General features: G+C 34.8%; 1 protein-coding gene across 1 annotated transcript in view; it reads left to right on the plus strand.

Annotated features, from left to right (window-relative positions):
* LOC116337968 (epithelial discoidin domain-containing receptor 1) overlaps positions 1–22,248 on the plus strand; it is a 200,941-nt gene that overhangs the window by 155,831 nt on the left and 22,862 nt on the right. The window contains exons 7-16 of the mRNA XM_031762969.1: positions 5,236–5,467; positions 5,618–5,765; positions 9,098–9,277; positions 11,764–11,903; positions 14,487–14,694; positions 15,429–15,566; positions 16,447–16,664; positions 17,123–17,261; positions 18,264–18,714; positions 21,441–21,692. Of these exons, the coding sequence (XP_031618829.1) occupies positions 5,236–5,467; positions 5,618–5,765; positions 9,098–9,277; positions 11,764–11,903; positions 14,487–14,694; positions 15,429–15,566; positions 16,447–16,664; positions 17,123–17,261; positions 18,264–18,714; positions 21,441–21,692 (2,106 nt within the window). The remainder of the gene's footprint in view (positions 1–5,235; positions 5,468–5,617; positions 5,766–9,097; positions 9,278–11,763; positions 11,904–14,486; positions 14,695–15,428; positions 15,567–16,446; positions 16,665–17,122; positions 17,262–18,263; positions 18,715–21,440; positions 21,693–22,248) is intronic.

The raw sequence follows: 22,248 nt of genomic DNA on the forward strand, positions 1-22,248 counted from the left end.
TTAAATTTTAAACAATAATCACACACCAAACCAACCAAATTAGGATTTAATTTTTTGGTATGTTGCATTGCCGGTTCATTTGAAATGAAACACTGAATGCCGTGTCGGGTTTTTTCCCTCATAGTATTTGTATTATAAATCGTATGCTTTTCGAAACTCGTAATTAAATATTCATGTAAAATGTGGAAATATTTTTGAAAATGTACCGTATTTTCGTGCAATTGGTGAATATAACTTGAAATATTATGTATACTTTGAACATTTTTGCCATAAGCAAAAATAGATTTGGGATATTTTTATTTTATAATTGGCAATTTAATGAAATTTCGAACGAGAAAATGCCAACATTTTTGGTTGCAAACAATGCGTTTCGCATTTTTTGAATTTTGATATAAATCTCAGATTGCGATATTATATCACACTGACAAACAATGCGTAAATTTGAACGTAATTTGATGCTGTTGTGTACATTTCGATGATGTTGAAAATATTTCTTGCTATCGTATTTTTCGTCCGTCTAATTAGAATTGTTTTACATTTTCATTCCAATTCAACTATAAAAGATATGACAAGTTGGAATGTTAACAGAAATATGTCAACAAAACATTGAATAAACATACAGCCATAATGATGAATTCCATTTTTAACAAATGTTTGCATTTTGGTAAAACTCTGTTTGTCGCTCGGAAATTCTAATTGAAATAATATTTAACATTTTGATCTTGATTTAATTAAGTACGAAGTTTCGGCTCCCCCACTCCTTTCCCGTGCATTTCATCATTTCAATTTCTGTCACGTTTTCTTCATGTAAATAGCATTTTCGTTGGAAATTTTTGGCGAAAATCGATTGTTTAAGTGTATGCATGGCAATATAGCAACTGCTGATCAAACAATCCGATATTCGCCCAAATGAACTTGAATTGTAAATCATCGCATTTAATCAAACTATTTGGCCGTTTGCATATTTCAACATTCGTTCTCTACAGCTTTCAACCTATGAAAACTCATATCAAAAGTTTTGTTTTATTTCCACCTGAAAGTTAAATACGAAAAACTCAAGTTTCATTACAAAAGAAAATAAACAGAAAGAAGCTACGGAAAAGTAACAAAAGTGAGAGAGGGAGAGAGAAAGAGAGAGCTCATGCAAAAGTGCTTATACTTTTCGATGAAGGAGCTTCGTTGCGCATGAATTCGTTTTTAATTCAAGAACATAAATATTCGGCGTGTTTAACTGTTTTCTTTTATATTTTTTCTGCATTTCTCCCCATTCCATCTGTGAATGGCTGCCATAATTTATGATTATTACAAATACGCGCAATTCCGTGTGCCACTCTATTCTGCCAATGGCTTTTTTTCTTTTCTCTCGTCCTCTCGCTCTCTCACGGATAGAGCGTTCCCACACTTCAAACAAAACGAAACGAAAAAAAAGCAACGAAGTTTCACCGCACAGAAGTTCAATGTTGTCGTTGTTTTCCTATTTCTCCGCACTATTTTTTGTTCCACAAACTGAAACTTGATACCTGTAAATCTATGCTACATAACTAACGATCGAAAGCGTAGGCCAAAATAAATGGGAATGAGAAAAGCACACACCACATAAATGCTACGAAGAGCTGAAATATTGAAATGAACAAGCAAACCGATTGTAATGAAAAATGAATGTTTTTGTCGAAATTATGGGGGGGAAAATTGCTATGAAAACTATATAATAAAGAAAAAACATGAAAAAAATTCAACTGCAATGTTCAAATGAACTGTGGCGAACAGAAAATATGACGGCGGTGAAATACGCACGTCGAACAAAGCCATGAAAGAAGAAAAAATGTACATACACAAATTGAATGAATTTTTTATGAATATGCAAACGCATTTCGGTCGGGCTACGTTTCTCCGAAGAAGTAGAAAAAAAATGCAAAAGTGCTATCGAAAATTATTGTGTCATATTTCAATATTGGCCTCACTATATTTTTCTCAGCTCACTTGGCTTATTATCCATTCAAGTTCATTGCTAGCAGTTTTTGCTCGATGAGAAAAGGATGTTGCGCGAAGAAAAAAAATCGTTGCCGATATGAGCAGGTAGATGGTTTATCGATCAGTCGTTCAATTGCTGCCATTTCAATTCTGTATAAATGATTATTGCAATTATATTGAGTTTCGTGCAAATGTGTGTTCGTGGTCGTGCAGGTAAAGTGATTGTTATTTCATCATTTGTTCTGCGCCTAATAATCTGAGTTGCCTGTTGTGTGTTTTTCTTTTGCGAAACAGACGGTAAATAAGTGTCGTTTACATAATGCGGCATCTTTGTCGCGCCAATTTGATTCGTTTCGTGAGCGCTCCATTTTAAAATTGTAACGGTGTCTCGAAGGTATACCATGTGGAAGTGCAGTAAATAAATATGGGTGTTGGAAAGTTTTGCAGTAACACACAACATAAGTATCGATTTTCCGTTTGGCGCATGTTTTGGTTTATGCGAAGTTAATGCAAATTTCGATAGATATTTTCATTCTTTTTATTTTGAATCCTTTTTTCCTCTTCTCATGCTGTCGGTTCATCGTGTTAGTGTGATACCCGAGCAAAAATCTTAAGCCAGTTGTATTATTGCAGAGAAGCGAAAAAGAAAGCGAAATATCGTCTCAAGCAGTTTTATGCTAATTTTTATGTGCTTTCGATGCGTTCAGTTCACTTTGTTTTCTTCATCTTTTTCCTTCGTTCACCTTGGATCCAGTCTGTTCATCATGTTTATTTTTGTCTAGAACTATAAAAGTCTCACTTTTCACTGAGCGACCGAAAGTTATTCGGTTGCAAACATATGTGCGAGCAGTGAACAGATAAGCATCGATGTTGATGGCGAAGCTATTGTTGCAAATGGCGCTCGGAAAAGGAGTAACGACGTTTAAGCTTTTCAATCGCTTTTCTTGTCGGGATTCCGTTTATTTTTTCTCGCTTCAAGCAAATAAGACGCATTTTGTCTTATTATTATGTGCAATGAGGATGGAAAATGTTGGCTTGGTTTCTGCACAAAATTTCGCTATGTATTCACATCGCATTTTCACCGTTGCTGCCACATACAAGCATATCATTAAGCCAAACGGCACAAGAGATGCATAATGTGCTGTGTCTTTAAATTGCCATATACACACACACACAATACTACGAGCCATACACAAAATGACTGTGCCAGAGACGGCTAAAATGAAATGACGAACGAATATTCATTGCAGAAGCACCGATGGCAACGTTTACATTGTGCGCGTATCTCAGTGCGCTATTATTTGCCCCGCAATAATGGTTGTCAGAATGTTTGCTGCAATTTAATATTTCACCTGCTTCGAAAGCATACACACATACACTCCAGCAACACTATACTTACCATTAGAATAACAACCGAACGACAATCTCGATATTTGATACTAACATATATTTGAATGGCACTTGCTCGCTCTCGCTCCATTTCTTTTGTGACGTTAAACGACAATTCGTGTCATATTCCAGCGCATTTTCTTTATTCGAATTTCCAAATGATAAACCATAATTGCCGCTTGGATTTTGTTTCTCTCTAATTCCATTTCTATGTCTTTTTTTTTTCTTTTTGTATTTCGTATACGGAGATTTCGTTCTTGTGAAACTTGGAAACTTCATTTTTCCATATGTGCACAGAGTAAGAGAGGTAGATAAAGTACAAATAAATATGTGTGAATTCAGGTCAAAATGGAAAATAACAGCTCAATTATAATTTGTTCGATCGATCTATTTCTTTTATTTCTCACTCTGTATTTGCCGCGTGCTCTACATTTTCAATTTACGAACAAAAGTTTAAAGGTATAAATTTTTCATTCAGCCGCGTTATTTATGTGATAAGATTACGATGTGTGGCTTACGAACTGACACACACACACACACATCAATATGAATTTATCGATTTTCGCGGGCATGAATTATGGCACTCTAATAAAAACTCACCTAAAAACGATTTATGGTCGGACGTTTTGCAAAAATAATCATGTGGCGCCTACAGACTAACATGTGTGAGTTGATATTTCTGCTAAGGCTCATCGCTTCGGGCCAATTCATGTCTTTCCTGCTTTTAATGATGACAAGTTCAGAAAATTCCGATTCAGTTTTTATCGCCACTAAATGAGGATCAAGTCGTCAGTCAAAATGAGTGAGAGAGATAGAGGGCAACAATAATAACAACAAAACGCAACAACAACAGAAAAAACTCTGTGCAAAAAAAAAAAATCACATAGCAAAACGCACATGAATTTGTAGCCGCCGTCGCCATTTACGACAAGAACATATAATTCTTTTAATGGCAACCACTGTAATAATTTAGTTTATGATGATGTGTGTAAGTGTCCATAATTCAGGGAAATTTCCTTGCAAAACCTCAAACGCTCACAGAATTGAGAGAAAGAAAACATGGCGACTGAAAAATTTATGAACTTCACATGAGACGAAATGTATACACATATTCAAATATTGATCTAAATTCCAAATGCGAAATACACTTTATGCGAAACAACATTCGAAGAATTCGGTTTTTTTTTCTTGTTTATATCACACACGATACGATTCGGTTTTTCGTTTGCGATCATTTTTATGCCTCACTAATTTATGTATTTTGGGCCGTAAAATGGAAATGAAGGCCATGAATTTCTGCAAACTTTGGCCCACAAGACGAATAGGCTAATAATGATTTATATGGAATTTAGTGAAATTACCTTTTCGATCTCCGAATGACGTAAGAGTGACGAGAAAACCTACTTGATTCAGTACTTTTACAGGCGAGGCCGTATATTTGTGGAAATCGATTTTGGTCTAGAATTAACTTGATTCATCGCACTTATTTTCGTTCGCTTTTAAAAGAGACTGAGTAAATTCAATTCAGGTCACATATGTCATTTCACTATTTATATTTGACCATAAACATTACAATTTTATGAATTCTTCGATAAGAGAAAAATTTATTGAATTTTTTATCCTTCATTTCATTTCAAAATTTAATTTTGGTACATTAGCTTTCATTTACTGAAAAATACTAACGTAAATTGAAATACAGAAATTGCTCATTTAGTTCAAAAGCTGTTTAATTTAACCATAAACATCCAGTTTGGTCATAAATAAATGAAGAAAATCGTTCCGATATTTTAATTTTGAAAAGGGCCACTAAAAACCATGTTTGTCAAATTTATTCACATCCATTTAATACTCGTTTTATTTTTTATTTTTTTTTAGATTGAAGGTTGATAATAACGGAGGAGCTTGGTGCCCGAAACATATCGTATCACGTGGATTAAAGGAATATTTGCAAATTGATTTGTTACAAATGCATGTGATCAGTGCGATTCGATCGCAAGGTAGATTTGGACGTGGACAGGGACAGGAATATACTGAAGCATACGTCGTTGAGTACTGGCGCCCCGGTTTCACAAAGTGGGAACGCTGGAAAAATACACAAAACAAAGAGGTACATTCCAAATTCAATTCGATTCAATAATAATATTCATATTTCCATTGTCTTATTAACCGCAAATGTTTTATTCAAAATGATTACATAAAATTGACTATTAAACGTATGCATATGAATAATAACTATGGTTTTATTGGCAATTCACAGATTTTGACTGGTAACATGAACACCTACAGTGAAGTGGAAAATATTTTACAACCGATAATAGTCGCATCGAAAGTCCGTATCTATCCATACAGTCAATATGATCGAACCGTTTGTTTGCGAGTCGAATTAGTCGGTTGCCCATGGACTGGTAAGTGAATTTCCATATTTCAATCATTATTATTCTTAAGTAAATAGCTATTATTCAATTTAATTACAAATGATGACTTCCTTATATGGTAAATGGAGAGAACATCGAAAATCCAATTTCCTTTTAAAAAATAATGAACTTTTTCCCATACGAAAAAGTTGATTTTAATCATTGAAATGATGAAAACTGTCATCATCAAAGCCTAATATTAAAACCCACAATTCACATAAAATTTAAACAAAACAAACGATTTGTCACAGTCAACATTTAGAAAGAAAACATCGCATCTATTTCAAGTGAATCCAATTAATTAATTGTCTATTTTCACTCAGTCGGTGGCATTGGCATGTGCTGTGATCGACCACAGCAGCAACAAAATCATAACATCAGCGAAACGACCGAAATGCAAATGAGACAACAGTTTGTTGCCCGTTTAAAAACCAAAAGAACGTAAACATGCTAATGAATATGTAAAATACGATAAATTAAAGGTAATCCGTAATCTTGTTACATGAAAATATAAACACGATGCTTAAACTTTTTCATTCGTCGCCTTCGTAGCCACCGTTTCGGTATTTTGGTGACTTTGCCGATATAGCATCTTCAAGAAGACAAATACACGAACAACATTTAGTTTATGTATGTCTCGCTGTCGCATTGTCTCTATAAACGACTCGAAATGGAAATTTAAAACAATTTCAAATCAACTCGGAGATGAAAAAAACAACATCTTTAAGCGCATAACAGATATCGTATTTGAAATTGGGCAAAGACTGTTCTTTTCGTTCATTTGCATGTCTCAGCCTATTTAAGATTTTGTTTCACAACTTTGTCTCATTTTTCGTTCATTACGCTTAAATTTGCAGTATGATAATGCCAACGCATAAGAATAACGAAGAAATTTTATTTTTTTAGATAGCTCGGCGAGTTTTTCCTCGCTCAAAACAACATTGAACTTATAAAAGAAAATCTTGATTTCTATCCAAAGAGGAGATAAGAAGAGTTCACTTGAGCAAAACGTAATTTTCAAGTGTAATGTGAAAAATGAAAAAAGAAAATTGATTTCTAATTTATCTTCGTGAAATATTTCTTTTCATTTATTCGAATATATTGCAAAGTCTTGAAAATATTAGAATGTAAGTTGCAGTCTGCAACATGTGATATATTTGAAAATTTCATATTCAAAATTGCAATTTGTGATGTCTTTTTGTGATATGGCATCTATAGAAAGTGTGGTCTAGAATGAGACATGCTGTGTGTGTATGTGTGATTTCATGGAATATTTTGATAAAACAATCAAACGCACCGTGTGGCATGCCACATGCCCAGTACCGTTTGTATGTGCTCTCTTATGTTCCATTTATTTTCACTTGCTGTCTGTATTCGGTGAATTGTATTTAATTCAATATAGTTTGTTCGAACGGCTTTTCTGTTGTGCTCGATATTCCTTGGTGTGCTAACAAAGTGTGCTTATGTGTTTCGATTCCACCTAAATACATGCAATTGTATTGGTCGTTTGTTTGTGATCCGTGTCTTGAGTTGTTGTACATTATTCAGATAATGAGATGTGAGAACCTTGGTTTCACATCCATTTAGTCGTGACTTAGCGGGCGTCCAAAAACGCATGCAAGACAAGCTAACCGACAACCAACTTACATACTCTCTCTATATCTTTTCCACATACGTACAGAGTTTTGGACACCGAGAGACTTGTCTTCTTCTCTCTTCTTCTTCTTCTTTTTTTCATTTTATAACATTTCATTATTTGATCGCATGCTGTGCGACCATACAACAGGATCATTCAATAAACTAAATGTTTTGGCCTGTGTGAACAGTGAACACATATCTCTCTCTGTCGACTGCACTGATTCATTGTGTTGGCCTTTTATTGTTTGTTACAGTCACTGAATTGTTATGTTTTGACATTTTGCTCGTTGTTTTCATTGATTTGCTCCATTGGCGTTTCGTATTTTGCACTTGTATTTTATTATTGCAGCTCATTCAATTGAATTGTGTCTCCTTTCACCACAACATCGACGTACATTTTTACATTTGCTTTTCCGCCAAGCGAACCAACAAGGCGAATACGTTTAATGGGATTTTCGATGTCTTGCCACTCTTAATTGAAAATTGAAAGGCGAGACAAAGAGAGAAAAATGAACGTTATTATTTTAGTCGTTATTTTTGTTTTATATCTTTTCGTTTCTTTCATTTTCGTGAAAACATGTAAGGAATTATTTTTATCGAATTGATTTCTTGTTAGCTTGCTCAATGGTTTGGCTCTTTGTTTGTTGAAAATGGTTAAAATCTTTCATTTAAAACTAATTCGTATAAAAATTGATTTCAACTGAATCATGACCACGCATTTTTCTCTTGCGCTTGTCACAGTCAGATGCCATTAGGGCGCCCTCAATTTTGTTTTTGTTGCGTTAATCTGTGCGGTTTTGTGATTTGTATCGATTAAGAAGTTGGTATTTATAGCGTTCATTAAGTACATTGACAACATAATTAGTTACACACAGATGGTCGAAGCTGAAACCTTAAAGATGTTCACGATGCTCCTTAGATGGTTTTTTTTTGTTTCTCCGAAATCGAAGTCAGATCTTTCTTCTGTTTATTTTCTTTTGCATTTTTATGTCGTTAGTTTTTGTTGTTATTTTTTTTTTTCCTAAAAAACCACATCGTTTCCGCATACTGTGTGCGGTGCAGTGTTCTGTGTTGACGAAAGGAACATGCAACAAAGTATAAACAAGTTATTAAACCGTTACAAATCTTACGTTGAACATAAACAAATCTCGTGTGTCTTGAGTATTCCATGCATGTTGATTTTGATTGCTCTTCATTTTTTTATTTCGTCGTACCAATCCATTTCTCCATCAACCACATGGCGTTGCAATGACATGTACCAAACACTGTTTATACGACTGTTTCGATTTTTTTTTTCTAAACCAAATATTGTTTATTTACATGAGAATTTTTTTGTTGTTGATCGGGAATAAGTTCCCATCCGATTTTGGAAGTATTTACTTACTTTGATGATCATTTCCATTTTGAAAATGAGAAAAGTGAACTCTCTATTGAACACTTGTTTAGTCTATCGAAACGACTCGCGAGTAACTATTTGAATCGAATGAAGCATTCAAACCATACATCATTTGAATAAAATATATTCGTTTCATCTCAATGGAGCGTAAAAAAAAGAGAGAAGCCACAGTTGGTAGCAAATAAGTTAAGATTTTAAATAAATTGAGATGAAATATCATCGAATGCGCAAATAAAAAGAAAAACATGAGTACAATGTTATTGATTGCTTCTTTTTTTTAATCTTTCAGATGGATTAGTTTCGTATAGCATTCCAAAAGGTGTACAACGTGGCCTGGAAATCGATTTATCCGATCAAACATACGATGGTCACGATGAAAACGATAAATTGGTCGATGGCTTGGGTCAATTAGTCGATGGACAACGTGGAACTGATAATTTCCGCACCGATATTCATGGATATGGAAAAGGTAATGCAAAACTTTAATGCTATTGAGTTTTTAAATTATATCGGCAAATATAATGTGGAAAAAAAAGATACACATTCCCATGTGAACAAAGTTAGCAGACGATTCCAGTCGCCGGTCAATAAGTTTATGCCATATTTTTTGGATAAATTAAAGAAAATATCATTTTGGGAATACACAGACGTTGTAAAAATGCCAAAAATGAGAAGAAAAACCCCGAACCGAAACGAAAAATGAGATAACCATATATATATATCCAATATATTCGGGATATGCTTGACCGAACCGAGGATTTAAAAAGAAAAAAAAAACACATACTTCAGTAGGGAGAAAGAGATAAATTTATGAGAATTACCAAAAATGCACAAGAGCAAAAAAAACCGAAAAATGTATGATGGCGCAACGACGAAGTTTGCAAATAAAAATAAGTTACTGGTCACTTTTTATTCGTGTATATACAACATAGTTGCGAAAACTTTTCTATCGAGTTGATTTCGTCACGGTTTTCAACATGAACGCATTTTTATCGATCACATCGAGAGATATGTTGCTGAAGCAATTTGTTCTTTTCGTCCAGTCACATCATTAATTATTTCATATCTTCTAACTCTTTTCAATAAAAAAAAGCAGCAACAGCAGTATCACATAAGACGAATAAAAATTTAGCCATGCTTTTATTTGTTTCGATGGCAATCGGGTCGAAATTTTCATTGCCCGACGTTTATTAAGGAGAGACAGATAAAGGAAACCGGAATTCCACCCATAAAACGACAGACAAACGTTGTTGCTTTAAAAAGTTTGGAATTCTTCCATTAGCATTATTAAATTTGAAGGGCAGACTCACATCGCTCTTTTTTTTTTTTCTATACAAATAACGACGACGAGTGCAACGGATCAAACATTATTTGAAATCGGTGCATGAGATTTATGGCGCTTGGATGCGGTCCAATAGATTGGCAATGAAATTATATTCATCAGTCTCTATATCTCTCTTTCTCTCTCTTTGAGTTGATGTTCGGTCATTTGCTTTGACCTCACTCTGTATTGTGGATGTTATTCTGTCGCTGCTTCTGTTCTCTTGATTCACCGTCATGGCACGTCATTTATTTGATGTTAGCCATTTCGAACGTTCGAATTCGAATGAAAAATCGTGCCCAAACGACGTGAAGCACTTTTCATTCTCTCACTGACACACAATACCTATATGAAAACGAAAAAACGAGCGAGAGAGCAAAATCAAAGCTGCACACGTAAGTGAATTCATGTCAAGTGTCCGAAAGCATAAAAGAATAAAAGCATGAGTACAGAAAAAGAAAGAAACGTGCAGGGATAGTCTCTCTCACTCTATGTGTGGTGAACGACGTGCAATGTTTGACGTCGTCACAGAAAGTACATTGGCAGACAAAACGATGGTTTAAATGCGCCAGGGCACATATCCTCAGACAATCCGAGCAAGCAATATAATAAAACGAAATTGAATTCATATTGCGATTAGTGATCGGTGTATGCGGTGCAATTTGACCCATCCATTCTACAATTCCCTTTGTATTCGCCGATTAATGTGCTTGCTTACACTCTCGTTCTCCCATCCTCCTCTCTCTTTTTCTCCGAATACACCAATATCAAGAAAGTGGATACGAGCCATTTGTTGCCAACATATAATATGGAAACGTGTACAAGTGGATTTTATTAATGTGTGTTACTTGTACACGAATAATAAAACAGAGCCGTAAATTTTGTTTCGATCTAATCACTCACTTAATGCTATCGAATTTAATACTGAATGGGGCATTTTGTGCGTACGCCAATCGTCCATTTACATGAACAATGGCCCAAGACGATAAACACTTGATGTTCATTAATTCATCAATTTTCGCTTGATGCATACAAGCTGGCCAGCAAGCCACAACAACAACAAGAAAAAAAAAGAACCTGAACCATTCACTGCGTTCGGATGAGTTTTTCTCTTTTTGTGAATAATGTCCGTTTTGTTGCCAATATATGTGCGCTTGCATGGAAATAATCATTTGATATTGGTATATATTGGTGATAAGATTGCAAAACATCTCCGATCCGATTAAGAGAACGTGCATCTTTCTTTGCGAGTAAATTAGACGGAAATGATGCTGTTTCTATTTTTTTTTCATGCTGTTGTGCTCTTTTTCTCTCTCTGTCTGTAGTATTTCTGTTTCAGTCCAAGTCCCGGTTGGAATTGGTTTAATTGTGATTTACTACATGAAATGGTCGAAAATTATGGTTCTTCAATGCATGTTTTCGTGCTCGTTGATGGAAAGGGGTTTCGACTTTAATTTACGATTCTGTTTGGACATTTAATTGACTTTAACGAAATAATGACGATGATTGTTATTACCTCCTAATTGAATTCTGTTTGAAATTTATTTATTTGCTATTTTCTAATTGCTTGCAAACACACACACACATTTATTTGCTATCTCTCTGTCTCCCCATTTCGATATTTCGAATAACAGGTTACGAATGGGTTGGCTGGCGAAACGATTCATTGGGTATGGCCGGCAGACCTGTTGAAATGACATTCGAATTCGATTCGGTGCGAAATTTTAGCTCCATCATACTGCACACGAATAACATGTTTTCAAAGGACGTAGCGGTAAGTAGCCAAATGGATTTTATTATTACATCAGATCAGTAAAGCGAACGAAGTGCATATACATGAATGACTGCTTCCATGTAGGTACGTAGCTGTATGTTTTGCTATAAACGCGCAAATGATGCACAACGAACAGTGAAAACAAAACAGAAAACATGATTGAATAGTATTTATAATTAAATTTCCGTTAAGGTAGGCCGCGATTGATGGTTTTCTAATTGTTTTATAAATTCTTTTTATTTTTATGGGCACATTTTTTTTTTGTATTTTATTAGCAAAAGAAACTTTGTTTCTTACATTCACTTAATGTAATGCTTTCGCACATCATTTTTTTTCTCGTTATTTTTCTTTTGAGCGAATTTTAATTTTACTTGATGTTCTTTTCTTTTCTTACATCTTCCGGGCAATTTTTCAATTACGCATAAATAATTGCTTCGTTCTTGAAGAATAGTAGTAGTAACATTGTTAAGACGCCTGAAAGGAAAAGAAAAATACACACAAAATTCAAACAAGTCAAACGAAGAATAAAATTTCAAGTGACTAACTGAAATGACGCAACAAAGGAAAAAAGCTACCAAAGATAAAACGAAAAAAAGACAAGGCTATACAAGAAGTTATGAATAAATCCATAAAAAAGAGAAAAAAATATACATTAAATAAACCGAATATACCTTGGCATTGTCACGCGAAGTAAAACAAAAAATCAAAAAGATTACTTCCAGCTTACGTGTTCGATGGAGAAAAGTAGGTCCGCAAGTAACATTCAACTAAAACAACAAAGAAAAGAAAGCATGAATTTCATATGATAAAATTCAAATTACAAATTTTTTGTCAAAGCACTCAAAAACCGTACAAAGTCTTGCCCAGAAATACACTTCTTTTAAATGACATACTCGCACATACATACACTGGTTAGAATAACAACAACAACAACAAAAAGCCAAGTTGAAATGTTTTCAACGACAGAACGAAAAAGTTTCAGAGTGAAACGAAAATGTTGAAGCTGTTTTGTTAACGAGATAACCGAAGTGGAAAAACAAAGGCCAAAAAAATATAGCATAACATGCGATTATACCAATCAAAAATCTCAAGAAAAAGTCAAACAAATCCCATATGAAAATGTATGGCAAATTCTTCGTTTCAATGATAATTTGAATAAAAGACGAGAAAGAATGAAATAAAAACTGGGGAAAAAGTCAGGAGTTTCAATGAGTCGATTCGGGTGAATTTGTCGATTCAAATGGCAGTTTCGTCAAACAAAAACTAGGGAAAGCAAAATCCGAGTATTGGGTAAATGATAAACGACCTACATAATATTTTGCTTGCCGAGCAACTTTCCATCGAAAATGCCATAGTTTTGCTGTTCCAACTGAAATCGAGAGACGAAAAAAAGAAGATGATTTTTTTTGGTCTTGATAAAATGCATATATTTATACTGTTTTTCGTTTCATTCTCAATTTACTTCACATCTTTTTCTTCTCTCGTCTGTCATTTTTTCACTGGCTCGAAAATACATCTGAAAATGTTGACTCTGTTAATAAAAGTTGAATTTTATATTACGTTTTGCCTTTCTTTGACATTTTCGTTGGTACTTTTTAATTTTCTTCGTTTTCAATAACAAGACCACTTTTTACAAGAACCGAACAAAAAAAACGAACGCTCCGCGATCCATTTTCTTGGAAATACAAAACTTTAACAACTTCATGCATTGAGTCTCTTTGTCAAACCGAATAAAATGTGTATTTTTCGCTTCACATCAGAAGCACATATATTCAAATTGAATGCTCTTTGTGAAAAGTGCCAAGATTTTTCATTTTACGATTTCACTCTATTCACGCGCGCACACACACACGCACACAGATTTGTAGCAAATCGATTTTTTTGCATGAAAAGATAGTTCCAGTTTTCCGGAAGAAAAAGAAGTTTATACATTCACATCATTAAAATACTTTAAGAAGTTCAATGGTAAGAGTGGAAGAAAAATCACCAACAATTGTGAATTGATATCGAAAGCCAACTTTGTAACTTGATGTAGTAAAAGCAGTGAGGGCGAAGTGATTTCATATGTGATAATAAAGTGTATATATATATGACGATGGCGAATACTTTAACTAGTGTATCTTAGTTAGTGTGACACAAGAAAAGCCATCTCATGTTTGCCAATGACTGTAATTAAGTGAAAATGATGGCAGACATCATAAAATGATGCCAATTTAAGTGTTCATGTATATGTTTGACAGCAGTAACAGCATCACTTGAAATCGATGCATTATCGGTACTTGAGTGTGTGCTTGTAATTTTATTGAATTGCATCCTTGAGATAGCTAATAATATATGACATCTTCGTGTCTCAAACGGCAGCGATTCCATTTCAAAAGACCGTTCGTTGTAGAAATTGTGCGCGCGCGTAGCTATGCCATCTCATTTGATTTGTCCCATTCAAACTGGTCATCAGAGAATGTGCTTATGGAATGCGTTTTTGTCATTCCATTTTCGATATAAAAATTGGCATTTCGTTTCGCTTTCTTTTTACAAATACCGTTCTTTTTTTTATTCATTCAATTTCATTTCGTTTTCATACAGGTATTCACACATGCAAAGGTGTTCTTCAGCATCGGTGGTCAACATTTCAACGGTGAGCCCGTACATTTTTCATATATGCCAGACACAGTAATGGAAAATGCACGTGACGTTACCATTAAATTACATCATCGTATCGGAAAATACGTACAGGTGCACTTGTATTTTGCGTTGCGTTGGATTATGCTAAGTGAAGTGACCTTTGTTGCGGGTAAGCCACTCAAAAAATACATTCAATTATAAACACCATCAACACCACCGCCATTGCCATCCAATACAGAGAGCCAATGCGCGACCGATTAAGCGACCACGAATCAAACAAAAAAAATCAACTGAAGATGCCGATGGCATTGTTGCAAATAAAACCACGACCAACGAAATAAACAACAAAAGCCATTTTGGTTCTCAATAAAAAAAAATTGCTTTTAAAAGAGAATCAGGAGTGATAAAAAATGGAACAACACAAAAATATGTGAAAAAAAAAACAAATGCTTTTGAGCTTTTTGCTGTTCACACAAACGTTTCAGTTTATTCATTTCATTTCAAAACGCTATAATAAGTTGTGGCTTTTGCACCACGATCCAACCATTTCATTTGACAACTCCTTTGTTGGTTTTTTTTTTAAATATAGTTTCCATTTATTAAACGCAAATACCGAAACAATACGCACGCTAAAAAATGCCATTCTTTTGTGACGGGACATGAGTGAAAAAAGCTCTTGCAAAAATTGCACTCAACTCGGCTATCAGTTGTGTTTTTGTTTCATCTAGCGGTTGAAAAATATTTCATACGTTTGATTATGATTAGATTTTTTTTTGTCTTTAGTTGCTTATGTCGTGCCGTCTTTCCTAGGGTATTTGGCTCTCAATTGAGTTGGTGCGATTTTATTTGTTTGCCATTTCTCATATTGTTGGTTGTTGTTTTTGTTTTCGTTTGTCATTTTAGCACCAGTCGTTGGTAATTTCACCGAGGAGGAGGCGAACGGTAACACAGTGCCGCAGGATACATTAGAATACCCCCTGCAACGTGACGAAGTTCATACACAAAACACCAAAGGAGATCGCAATCATCAAATACCATCGGGTATGTGTTGTTCGAGGCATTCAAGGCCTGTTGTTCTATTCTTAACTTGCAATTGCGCTTTCATATTCGATATCATTTGTCTTATGGAATGTTTGTTTTTGTTGGGGTCGTCGTCGTATTCGACATTTCGTAACACGACATTTTTATCGTTCGAACAAATCTTGTCGCGGTCGGTGTCGCCATTTCAATTTTTTTGTTCTCTGCCTGGATTCCAGGCCTTTGCCTATTTTATTCACCGCTTGTTCGTACAACATTTATTGTGACTTTTATTATAAATTGATTCGTATCCGCAAATTGTTTTGTTCGACATCGAATTTCATCGTTTCATTTTTTTTTCAATATTTCACATCACAATCGCTTTGTTATTCGATCTATTTTACTGCGTTTATTTTGCTTTCATACATTCGTCTCTGTTTGCTATTTACAATACAGCATTCCAATCTCACAGTTTTGGCTGTACGCCGGAACAAAAGACGCTTATTTTATGATTTCATATAAATCAAATATTGAAAAACTCACAACAGGTTGTCGATTGTGTGTATTTGTGTTTGGCAAAACACTGAAGAAAATGCTGCCATGAGTTTGCTTGATTTCAAATTCAATAAATCATGTTTTTGTCAAACGGAGAGGAAAAGGGAAAAAAACGCCAAAACATTCAATATGACACGATTCGAATATGGTGAGAGTAATGCATTGCAGAAAATGAAAAATGTCATTATATGGAAAACAGCACGAATTTGATTCATAAAATTTCAAAGTGACTTGTTTTTTTTAATGTTCAGTAGTTTGTGTGCGTTCCGTTGCTATCGTTATTGTCAGTAAAATCAAAACTCTCTCAAGAGACCTAATTTAAAGCTAAATTTTCATTGGGAATTTACAGTGCACTCAGCAAAACCAGTTGATCAAGATCAAGATTCACATTATGTTGGCGTCATCATTGCTCTACTTACAACGATTATATTGGTATTGGTGGCTGCCATCATGTTCATCGTATCACGAAATAAACGATCTCCACGCTCTGACGTTTTAAATTCATTACAGCACAATTTTAATCAAGATACATTGGGATTGGGCATCGATAAACGTCATCATATGAAGGTAAGCTATCGAATAGAAAATGGCACTATGTGTGTTTGTGTGTACGCGCTCGCTCATGATTTACACAAAATATGTCATTCATCAGGGCTCTCTTTAGTTTAAAAAGCCCGTTAATTACACCCACCAATTTCAAAATGAATATCATCAAAAGCCAAAAACTTTGTAATACGTGCGATTCTCATCACACAAAATCATTTTATCATTTTAATATATGCCGTTATTTCAACGCTCATAAAATTTCAATTAAATGATTTTATGAATGTACAATGTACATCATTGAGCACACACACACATTTTGGCACGTTATACGTTTGAATGTTAGACCGATACAGATTTTAATAGAGCATGAATCTCATGCACATATACATTTCATGTCATAAAATATGTGCGACCAAATGGTGGTAAACTCGGAAAATGAAAACTCATGCATATTCTCTTTTAATGTGACTATTGTTTAGGTGACAATGGACGATAATGAATCGATCGATAAAAGTAGTTTGTATCATGAACCGTTCAATGTGAATATGTACACGAGTGCTGCCAGCGGATGTTCGCTAAACGATTTGCAACGCAACCATGTTACACCCGACTACACAGGTAAGAATATTACACAACATCTACATTTTACATTTTTAGTACACACATATTTCGAACACAATCCTCCACATTTCCATTATCATTTTGAAACCACCAATAATTTAAATTGATCCCGGCGTCCAAAACATAATTAAAGCTAACTACCAACATTTCCACATAAAAAAAGAAACGAGAACAATATAACCGCCAGCCAGTCACAAATGGAAAGGATTTAATGAAGATCGATGTATAGTCAATGCGTTGGATGTAATCCTAATTAAATTTACTACTGTCACCTGTTACTTGACGCCGGTTCTTGTTCATTTCAAACAAACGAAAATAAAATCGGCGTCGTTTCGTAAGGACAGTCGAAAATAGAAAAAAAATACAGTACCAAATTATATAAACTCCTACGTCGGAGACATTATGCAAATAAGCACATTAGTCTTCGCCGTAATAGCAACAGAGTAAAAAAAATGTCATCTAAGTGCCTTTGCTCCAGACGAGCGATAGAACAAAAAAAAACAAACAAACAATTGTAGTGTGCGGTCCTTTTTTTACGTGTAGGTGTTCTTAACGAAAATAATTTGGTTTTGCCCATTTTATTTTCAAGCTTTATTTGTGTTGTGAAAGTGCAAGACAACGGTACAATATGTTTTTTTATTATAATATACTTTAGCCTTTTTTTGTCATTCGTAATAATACAAAAAAAAATATTTTGTGATTTTATATACTGTTCCACTGTTGAGTGGCGAACGCATATGCTGAAGCGCTTTTGAGAGACTATCGTACGTAATATTGCTTCCACTCCATTACGAATTTCTTTTATTATGTCTCTACTTTTGGATGCACTCTCGCTCTATTAATATTTTCGACGTGTTTTTTTCTACTTCTATCGCCTCTATCGTTGCTTGGTTGGTACTCATTCTCTTGCTCTCTTCTGGCTGCTGTCTCATTCCATATACGCATCGCATTCTATCCAGTTGTATATGTCTGTATTTATTTAATGTTCTGAATTTTCAGACGTTCCTGATATTGTTTGCCAAGAGTATGCTGTGCCACAGAATATGCAGAATTTAATACCGAAAATACCAGGTGGTTATATGAGCGTTCGTAATACGCCGCCATCTTTGCAAAGCATATTTCCAAAGCCGCCACCCGTTCCTCCGCCGCCAACCGAAAAATACTATGCAACGACTGCCATTTGTAAAACGATGGCTACATCGATGGCAACAAACGGCAATGGGAATAACATTCATACGACCAACACAATGCCACTATCATCAACGACGTCGGCTGCACAACCGACGGCTACAACAAATCTGCTCAGCTCATATAATGATACCGATGCAACATCGACCGACGATGATTTACAGCAATTGAACGAATTTCCCAGACATTCATTGGTTATTGTGGAGAAGCTTGGCAGCGGTGCGTTCGGCGAATTGCATTTATGTGAAACAAAAGGATTAAGGTAAGGCTACAATATACACCATTCTCATTTCAATTTTTCCATTTATCTTCTTTTTTTTTTCATTCAACATTATTATTTTCCGAAAACGGTTTATACCAAAGCCATTTCATTGATAAATAATTCCCGAGAATTCCGGCACGTCACACATGCAAGAAGTTACAGTCTGTTTAAATAATAATAATTTAGTAGCGCATTATGTGTCACTTTATTGCTTTATCTCTGCGATTCGATCGTTTCGTGCCTGAAATTGATACACGTGAATGAGCGTATGTGTGCGCACGAGAGAGTTTAAAATAAATTTAAATGAGCATTTAAGTGGTAAGCAGCCACGTCTCAAAAATGAAAATAACACTAAACATTTAATGGGCTTTAAGCTTGTCCCGTTATTTATACGCAGTTTGTCAGCCAGTAGTACTACATACTATAACTACATGAATCTATTAAAATGGGCTCAGATAGTCTTTCAACTTCCCGTGTGCACGCGGATTGTACGTGATAAAATCGGCGAAACACGACACTCGACTAACTGATAGTATTTCGTTCGTTTGTTGGCAAGCCAGGGTTTGCATTTTTTTTTTCTTTTACTTTTTCGTCTTCTTGTTGTGCACCATTTTGGAAAAATGTTAATTTATTAAAATAAGGCAATTCACTAAAATATCTTTATGCTCGTTGAAACCATTTTAAGTGTATTTTCACGGAAACAACCTTGCAAATGCATATATTTTGAACCACTTAAATTGTCGTTTTCTTCTGAATTTGGTTCTCTCTCTCTGTGTGTCACTTTTACACACACACGGCGCGGTGCACACGGTGCATTTTTATGGCATCCAATGACACAACGTTTATGCAATTTAAAGTCAAGTGAATTTGATATTTTATCCAGTATTAAGTTTGAAAATACACTATCATTATTTTATACGGCAAATCAACCATCAGTAGTTGATGATGATTCACTAAGGTGTGCATTGCTGTATAAAAATTACCAAATGGAGACTAAAATAAAATCATAAAATATATCATCAACTATCACTAAAATGTCAGGTGAAATTCGATTCCATTGCATTTGTGTGTGTGTGTGTGTGAGAGAGAGAGAGAGAGAGAGAGAGAGAGTAATTTTTAGATCATTTTTCATTGGAACATTGGGTGTTCACGTCGAGTACTTATTTATTCAATTTTGAAAAAGTATTACGTTGAAATGGATAACATTATTCATCAAAATTGAAAAGCACCCTACTTAATTTCGAAGTTGTGTCATTTTCCAAGAAGATAAATATGCCATTACATTTTGAAAAGTCTATATATTTAAATCATCTGATGTGCCTTTGATGGGAGAAAAAGGTTTTTTTTTCTCTTAATGAAGCTTGAAGGGCTTTTTCTTTCACCGAAGCCATTCGCCTTCGACTTTGTCTTTATAAATTACAACGTTGCGTTCGTTCAAGTCAAGAAAATAATAGTAGAGCCAAGGGATGTTATCTCTGCACAAAATAACAATTGTCCTTTATTTGCCCATCGTCTGTCTCTGTGTAAGAGAATCGGTCGCCCATCGAAAGTACCAGGGCAATCTATATAGCACAAAAAAAAACCTTAAAATAGCATCGTATATTTTTGAATTATCCTAAACCATTGTCAGCCATTATATGGGCAATGGATAGTGAATGCATGATGCTCTTTCTATATTGCACACTCGATAAAAGTGGCAACGATAATTGTCGCATAAACTCATAACGAAGCAAACATTTTATGGGTTGTAAGGAAAGCGACACATGCACAACACACACTCACACACTGCTGTATCGATATGCCAGTTAATTTTCATTCGACATTTTCGATTGTCGCATGAGTACTCAAAGTTTATAAGGATTTCGTGAGCTTGCAGCCATTCCATCGAAAATGGATATTGCCAGGCATTAATTTCAATTACAAACTTTTCTCATGACACATACCCACTCTTAACAAAGCACCTCGACACAATGAAGCAATTGGTTCGATGATGATGATGATGTTGGTGCTGGTAGAAAGTGTAACGAAACGGTTATGTGCAAATCAAACGATAGTTCGGTGCACACTTTATTGAAATTTATTTGCAAATCGTTCAGTATATTTTCGCTCTATCTCACTCTCTGGTGTTGTTTTTCGCTTCATCGACGGACTAAAGACACACGCAGTTCAAAATGAGGAACACAAAGAGGAAAAGAAAATGGCATCGCGTCTGTGTGTGTTATCGGAGAAAAAGAGCGCTTTTATAATTTAGCATCGAATTAAAATGGGAGTCTATTTCGTTAACCAAAAGAACTCGGGCAATTTCCCGCATTCACATTCTGTGTACGCGTATTTTTTTCTGTTCATTTCTTTTATTTGCATATTAAAATCCGTATCGTTTTCACTCTCTTGCGAGTGGTATTGAAACAAAAGCCAGCGCATTTTCATTCTTTCATTTCCGGCTGCACTTTAATATTGTAATTTTGATCATTGCCGTATGTCGCTTTTTTGTTGTTTTTCTCTTTATTGCGATAAAGCGTTTCTATAGCGTATAACCGCTCATTTGTATCTGCTATGTATGTGTCTGTCATGCGAAACGAAAAAAAGTACTCTTTTATTTTCCAATTTATCGTAATTTTCATTTGTGCATTCTGTAATTTTTTTTTTTCTCTTTCTCATTCACAATCTCGTTTCTCTCTTTCGATATTGTGGTTCATTTTCATCAACGCCTGTGTGTATGTGTGCAGCTATAATCTGGTAGCGGTTGCAACATTACGGCCCGGCGTTTCCGAGAATACGAAAAAAGAGTTTCGTGCCAAAGCAAAACACCTGGGTCGCTTAAAGGATGTGAATGTGGCTCCATTGTTGGGTGCATGTTTACGCGATGAACCAATTTGTATTGTGCTCGATTATAGCGATTGCCAAGGGGATTTAAATCAATTTCTACAGGAGCATGTCGCTGAAACTGGACCGGTTGGCGTTCAGAACAAATCACTGAGGTACGTAACAATGATATTTGTTCTCTTTCTTTTATCTACATTTCTCCATCCGTTTCGGACACGTAGCTGGAATAAAACAAGAATTAGCTAGTTGAAAACTGTTCATGTTTTGTCTCTTTTGTGTGCTTGCAATTATAGAATTTTAAGTAGTGGCATTAAAGAAATTAGTTTGCATTTCGATTCGGTTTTCGGTCTATGGGAAAGTGTACATTGTTTTTAATCCATTCTAAATCATTATCGGGCCTTAATTCATTCACAACAACCACCAAAAAATACATTTTGCCAATGTGAAAAGTGAAAACAACACCAAAAACAAACCAACAATAGTTCAGTGTTAATACTCTACAGATTTGAAGCAAATTAGTTTCAATTTCTGGATCAAATTCAATTACAATTTCTATTTCAACCTAAGAGAAAAAAAAATCCGAAATACAGAAGAACATTGTTTTTTTTTTTAAATCCGATTCAGAGTCCTTTCTTTCATGATTTATATTTCATTTCAATACTCTTTTGAGCGTCATCGTTGTCGTCATTTCATTATTTCGAATGTGTTTTC

Source organism: Contarinia nasturtii, unplaced genomic scaffold (assembly GCF_009176525.2).
Source record: "Contarinia nasturtii isolate CC-2019 unplaced genomic scaffold, AAFC_CNas_1.1 Cnas_scaffold_350, whole genome shotgun sequence".
Taxonomy (NCBI): domain Eukaryota; kingdom Metazoa; phylum Arthropoda; class Insecta; order Diptera; family Cecidomyiidae; genus Contarinia; species Contarinia nasturtii.